The 5577-nt window shown below is 43.2% G+C and overlaps 1 protein-coding gene across 1 annotated transcript in view; it reads left to right on the top strand.

Annotated features, from left to right (window-relative positions):
• Window positions 1-1046, top strand: part of LOC308171934 (attractin-like protein 1) — a gene marked incomplete at both ends in the record, with an annotated part of 4877 nt that extends 3831 nt beyond the window's left edge. The window contains one exon of the mRNA XM_080546847.1: window positions 997-1046. Within this exon, the coding sequence (XP_080402973.1) occupies window positions 997-1046 (50 nt within the window). The remainder of the gene's footprint in view (window positions 1-996) is intronic.
• Window positions 1047-5577: the final 4531 nt, after the last annotated feature.

The raw sequence follows: 5577 nt of genomic DNA, 5'->3' as shown, positions 1-5577 counted from the left end.
CCACAGCAGGCAATGACAATATCTGACAACCATACGCAGCATAGGCATCTGCCAGCATTCAACATTTTTTTACAGCATATAATTTCAGCTCTTTGTGATGGTTGTGTGTGTGTTTGTGTGTGTTGGTTCTGCTGTGTGTCTGTGTGTGTGTGTGTCTGTGTGTGTGTGTGTGTGTGTCTGTGTGTGTGTTTTTCTGGGGTTTGAGATGATAGACCCATCCCCTGTCTCAACCTCTGATTGTTGCTGCCACACACACACACACACACACACACACACACACAGACACACACACACACACACACACACACACACACACACACACACACACACACACACACACACTGCTAGAACCCTCCATTATATTCACTCTGATGGAAAAATGAATTAAACCACCCTTCAAGACTTTGAAATGTTCGAGAAACGGGATGGGGGAATATTAAACCTCTCTCTGTCAAATATTTCAAAAAGAAAGTGCTGAGATGTATTTATTTATTTATTTATTTGCTATTTTGACAAATTGTCAAATTGTAAGTCAGTATTTGGAATAGTAAAGCTCAAAAACAAACCAATTCCACCATAGTTTACCTCAGCGAGGAAACTACAGACTGTGCCTTTGTTGTATAGGTGGTCTATCTATAGGTTAGCTTGTTGTGTCGCTCCCTGCAGAGGTTTAACCTTTCATCTTTTTCCACCTTAGTTTTTTTGCTGTCTGTTCCCTACACTGACTCACTGGCAGGCAGTATTTCCTCTGTGAAGGATAACGTGAGGCCGTATTTCCTCTGTGAAGGATAACGTGAGACAGTATCGGGAGACATGTAGTTCACAAACAGGCAAAACGCTACAGCTTCCATCTTCCATTGCAATACGATTTCTACAAGATATTATTCAAAGCCATGGCCCTAAAACAAACTCCAACTGTTTCCTTTTGCATTTTAACAGCCGAGTTTTAATTAAATGTAATTTATTGTGTTTACCTTGACAAGACAATGTCTCCAGGTGCCTGTGGGAGCGCACACTTCACACACTCCCTGGCGGTGCATAGCTGATCATAAAAGTACAGCTGTCTAATGATCTAGTCGTTTTTGGCAAAACATTTAGCTGTGTAACTCATTCCACGAATGCATGATCCTTACAAGTTGTACCTCGTTGTAAAGGTGACTAATCAGGCTTTCCAACGATATAAAATACAATACCAATTGGTATTATTAAAGGGGAGCAAGAATCGACTGAAATAACGTTTCCAAACTTTTTTTTTGAGGGGTTTAGTAGTTCATTCACCAGGAGTCAGGAGGTAGAGCCGCCGTCTAATGATCGCAAGGTTGGCAGATCGGCGGTTGGGTGAATGGGTGAATGAGAGGCTGTTGTAAAGCACTTTGGATAAAGGCGCTGTATAAGTGCAGTCCAGTTACCACTTAGGAGTAGGGATGCACCGAAATGAAAATGTTTGGCCGAGGCCGAAGCCGAATTTAAGGAAACACTTGGCCGAATACCGAATACCGAATACCGAATGTGTATCGGCCGTTTTAAATTTTTATCATTGCATAAACTAAATACATTTTGCTTTTTATTCATGCTTCTCAAAGAAAGAAATTGAGATTGAAAAAAAATAACTTTTATTGAACATTCCAGCAGACATCAGTCTATACCAACAAAGCACAATAAATAAAATAAATCAGTCAAATTAAATGTTTTTGTTTTCCCTGAATAGCTGCTGAAAGAAAATCTTTGTAGGCCTACAACAAAAAAGTGCATTGGGATAAAAGTGCTTTGAGCCTACTTTTTACTAGGCTACTTCTTTTCGTAAAATACCATATTTAACATTTTAACAAATTTGTTTAAACTTTTTTCATTTTAACAAAACATTAGAAAACAAACAAACAACATTATGCCTATACTTGACTGACTGCTCAAATTAAATCTGTCTGTATAACGTATGTATATAACTTATGTATGTGTAGCTTGTCAGCTATGGCATGTCAGTTACACAATATATAACAAAAATGTGCATAGGGATAAATCAAACAAATGAATAACTGGCTGCCCTTTAAAACAATATAAGCCTACTTATTCAGGAAAAGTGGCAGGTTTTTCTTTATGAAGAGTAACTTCTCTGCTTTCTCGCAAGAAAGTCTGTTCCTCTTCTCATCAATAACATGAGATGCAGCACTAAACAGTCTCTCGCTGTCTGTGCTTGTGCATGGAGCAGACAAGTACCTGCGAGCCATGTGTGCCAGGTCAGGAAAGCGGCCTTGGTTTGTCCTCCAATATTCCAGAGGGTTATCACTCCTGGGGATGGTGACTTCGGAGAGATAACCATCCAGTTGTTGAGCGGTTGCACTTGTCGTCTGCCCGGGGTTTGGATTCTCTTCAAGAATTTCATTAAACATGTCAAACAGCGACGGTGCGCTTGCCTCGTCTGTTGTACGTGCCCTTTTTTGCCGCACCGCGCACTCTGCGCTGTGCGCCCCGTCTCCATCACCAAGTGTCGTTTCCAACTGCGCCTGGATCATTTCGCGCGCACGCTGCTTTCCCCCCACATCAAAGTATTTATTTTTATATCGCGGATCTAGTACAGTCGCGATGCAGTACAGGGGTTCGTAGTCCACCTGCCTAAAACGTGTGCTGACAGCCTCTAAGAGTGTACTTTTAGCAGTTTTCACTCCGTGGTCTGTTTCAACCTCTTTGCCTAAAAGACGCTTTAGTGCCACAATTAAGGGGATAACGTCTGCAACAGTAGCATTAGATGAGCTTATCTCCTTTGTTATTTGCTCAAAGGGGGCGAGGAGAGAGAGAATGTTCTCAATTAACACCCACTGGTGTGCAGTGAATATTGCGGGCAGATCATAATCTGCTACCCAGTGAGCAATTTTACGTTGATTAGACGTCTAAACAACGTCTAAATGGCCTGTAGACGTCTAGGCGAAATCGAGGCTAAATATACGCCAAATTGGAAATTGAAACAACGTCTATGTTTAGACGTTGAAATGCCGTTGAAACATAGACGTTGTTTCCCTGTCTATGTTTCAACGGCATTTCAACGTCTAAACATAGACGTTGTTTCAATTTCCAATTTGGCGGATATTTAGACCTTGAAATGCCGTTGAAATATGTTCCTGGAGGTACTGCAATACCAGGTCGATGCGTGGTGTGGACGGAGCAAGCCCCTATTCCAGGGGTATTCAATTACAAATTCAGTTGGGCCAGATTTGAAAACCAAGAAATGTTGCTGGGCCAGACATTTTCAGCGGCCAGTAGCCTAGGCACCAGGTAATGACACATTTCAAACCAACACAAATGAATGTAGGCCTAATGAAATACAAGCAGTTTATTTATAGTTTTCCTTTTAAATTAGGTAACATCTGACACAGGCACGTCAAAAGTCATCTCAAAGTGCATAAAAAAAGTGTACAGTAGTATACCGATAAAAAAATGTCCTTTTGTAAAATATAAATGTTGGTCATAGCTGACCCAGGCACATCACAAAGTGCTTTTAACTGAATGAAAATAACCATCAACGCCTTGAGTGCACAATTTAACAAGTTACAATTACAGTTAAACAATAAAATTGAATCTAATCTAATCTAATCTTACCCTGCTGACTTTCTTAGTGTGAGAAGTGACATGTTTTATTCTGAACAAGAGCAGTGACATTTGGCTCATAAGATGTCAATGCAATCCGAAGGCATTGGTGAAGAGTACTGTCAGTCAGGGAACAACGAGATCTGCTTTTTATTGTGTTCATGTGTGAAAAGCTTGATTCACAGGTGTATGTTGATCCAAACATACTGAGCACATGGATTGCTACTTTCTTAACGTTAGGGAACTGGTGCACGTTGACATCACTCCAAAACTTCGCAGGTCAATTAGTGCGAAGCTCCTGTGCCATGGTTACGGATGACTGCATGTCAACAAGTTCGAGTATGAATTTCCCCTCGTCGATGGAAGGCACCACTCCCTTTCCTCTGGTGGATAAGTCCCCTTCTATTGCAGCAGTGAACGGGTCTCAGTGCGGGCAGAGCAAGTCCATCCAGTCGACCAGCAAAGTTCTCTTTCAACCTCGCAATGAAATCAGTCATCACATCTGTGATGTGTGCCGGGGATGAGACGCATTTGCGGAGCGTCGGAAAATGCAGCATTCTGCCGGTGCAGAAGTCGGCCGCGAAAAGGTCCAGTTTGATTTGAAACGCGCGCGTCTGTTCCACAAGATAAATTACAGTTTTGTCTCTGCCTTGTAGCCCCTCATTTAGGTCATTCAGGTGTTGTTTGAATATGTCGCTCAGAAAGCAGACATCAGCCATGAAGTTGTCGTCCAGTATGCGATTCAAGTGTGTTTCTGCCTTCGTTTGCTTGCTGCTGCGGAGGAAAGTTGTAATCTCCTCTCTGAGATCACAGAAACGCTCCAGTGCACTTGCCTTTGGACAGCCACCTGACATCGTTATGCAAAAGCAGATCGTGGTGCTCAGCAGACATTTCTGACAGCAGCTTGCGGAATAAGTTAATAATAATAATAATAGATCCAGATATGGCCGAGGCACACGGGAAGCGGCATATTGGCCGGCCGCTTCCGAGGGGGGTATAGGAGTATTTCTGGACTAGGATCCGTCGCGCAACACCGCCCCCTGGGCGCCGGAATAACGGTACTGGGCTCGAGGAGCCAGTCAGCCTAGTCTGCCTGGCGGCCTCCTCTGGGACTGCCGGCCACGGGGTCGTGCGGCGGATCCTATGCAATAGGCAGGGGATAATTGGATGCTACGTTGGGTTGAATTGGCTACCAAATTGGGTGAAAAAGGGATAAAATCTGAAAAACAAATTTAAAAAATAAATAAAATAATAATAATGTTGGAGGCTCGAAGTGGAGCGAATAAAATTAATTGTAGCCATCACGTTGTCCATTGTTGTTTTAAGCTCCCCGCTTAGTTTGTTTAGAGTGTTATATTCACGTTCTGTAGGCTACTATAGTAGACATTTCTGCATGAATTTCTGAACACTTGCGAAATACGTTTTTCTCTGCTTTTATGGCTGGGCCAATCGGGGGTCACGTCTGGGCTGCATGCGGCCCCCGGGCCGCTAATTGAATAGGCCTGCCCTATTCCATCTCCCTGCTCCAAAAATCAATTTAATATAACGTCCCCGGGTAGGGGACGTATCAGATATTAAACTGATAAGAACAGGTGTTTTTTATTGGTTTTTATAAAAACACAACACCGTATATACAATCAATTAATCAAACAATCAGACATTTAAGACATTACATTCAACAACAACCAACATTAAACTAACTAAAGTGCTCAGTGTTCAGTGTATTGTCCAGTGTAGTGTAATGTTCAGTGTTCAGTGTTCAGTGTCCAGGTTCCAGTGTCGGTAGGAGGCAGGGGTAAAAAAACCTGTTCGCTGTGCATCCGGGAAAAAAATTCCCCTGCAGCCCTCTAGTTGTAGAGCGACTACTATCCAGTTTGCCCACCAGTGCAAAGCCGTGGCTCCCCCACCTCCCTCCCCCGAGGGACCCCACACACCCGACTCACCCGACCCGCCCCACCACCGGCGCATCCGGCCCAGCCCACCAGGCTCAGACTCCTG

The sequence above is a fragment of the Nansenia antarctica genome (genome assembly GCF_963989245.1).
Source record: "Nansenia antarctica genome assembly, chromosome: 16".
NCBI lineage: Eukaryota > Metazoa > Chordata > Actinopteri > Argentiniformes > Microstomatidae > Nansenia > Nansenia antarctica.
Note: the sequence above shows the minus strand (reverse complement) of the source record. Positions and strands in the feature narration are given on the sequence as shown.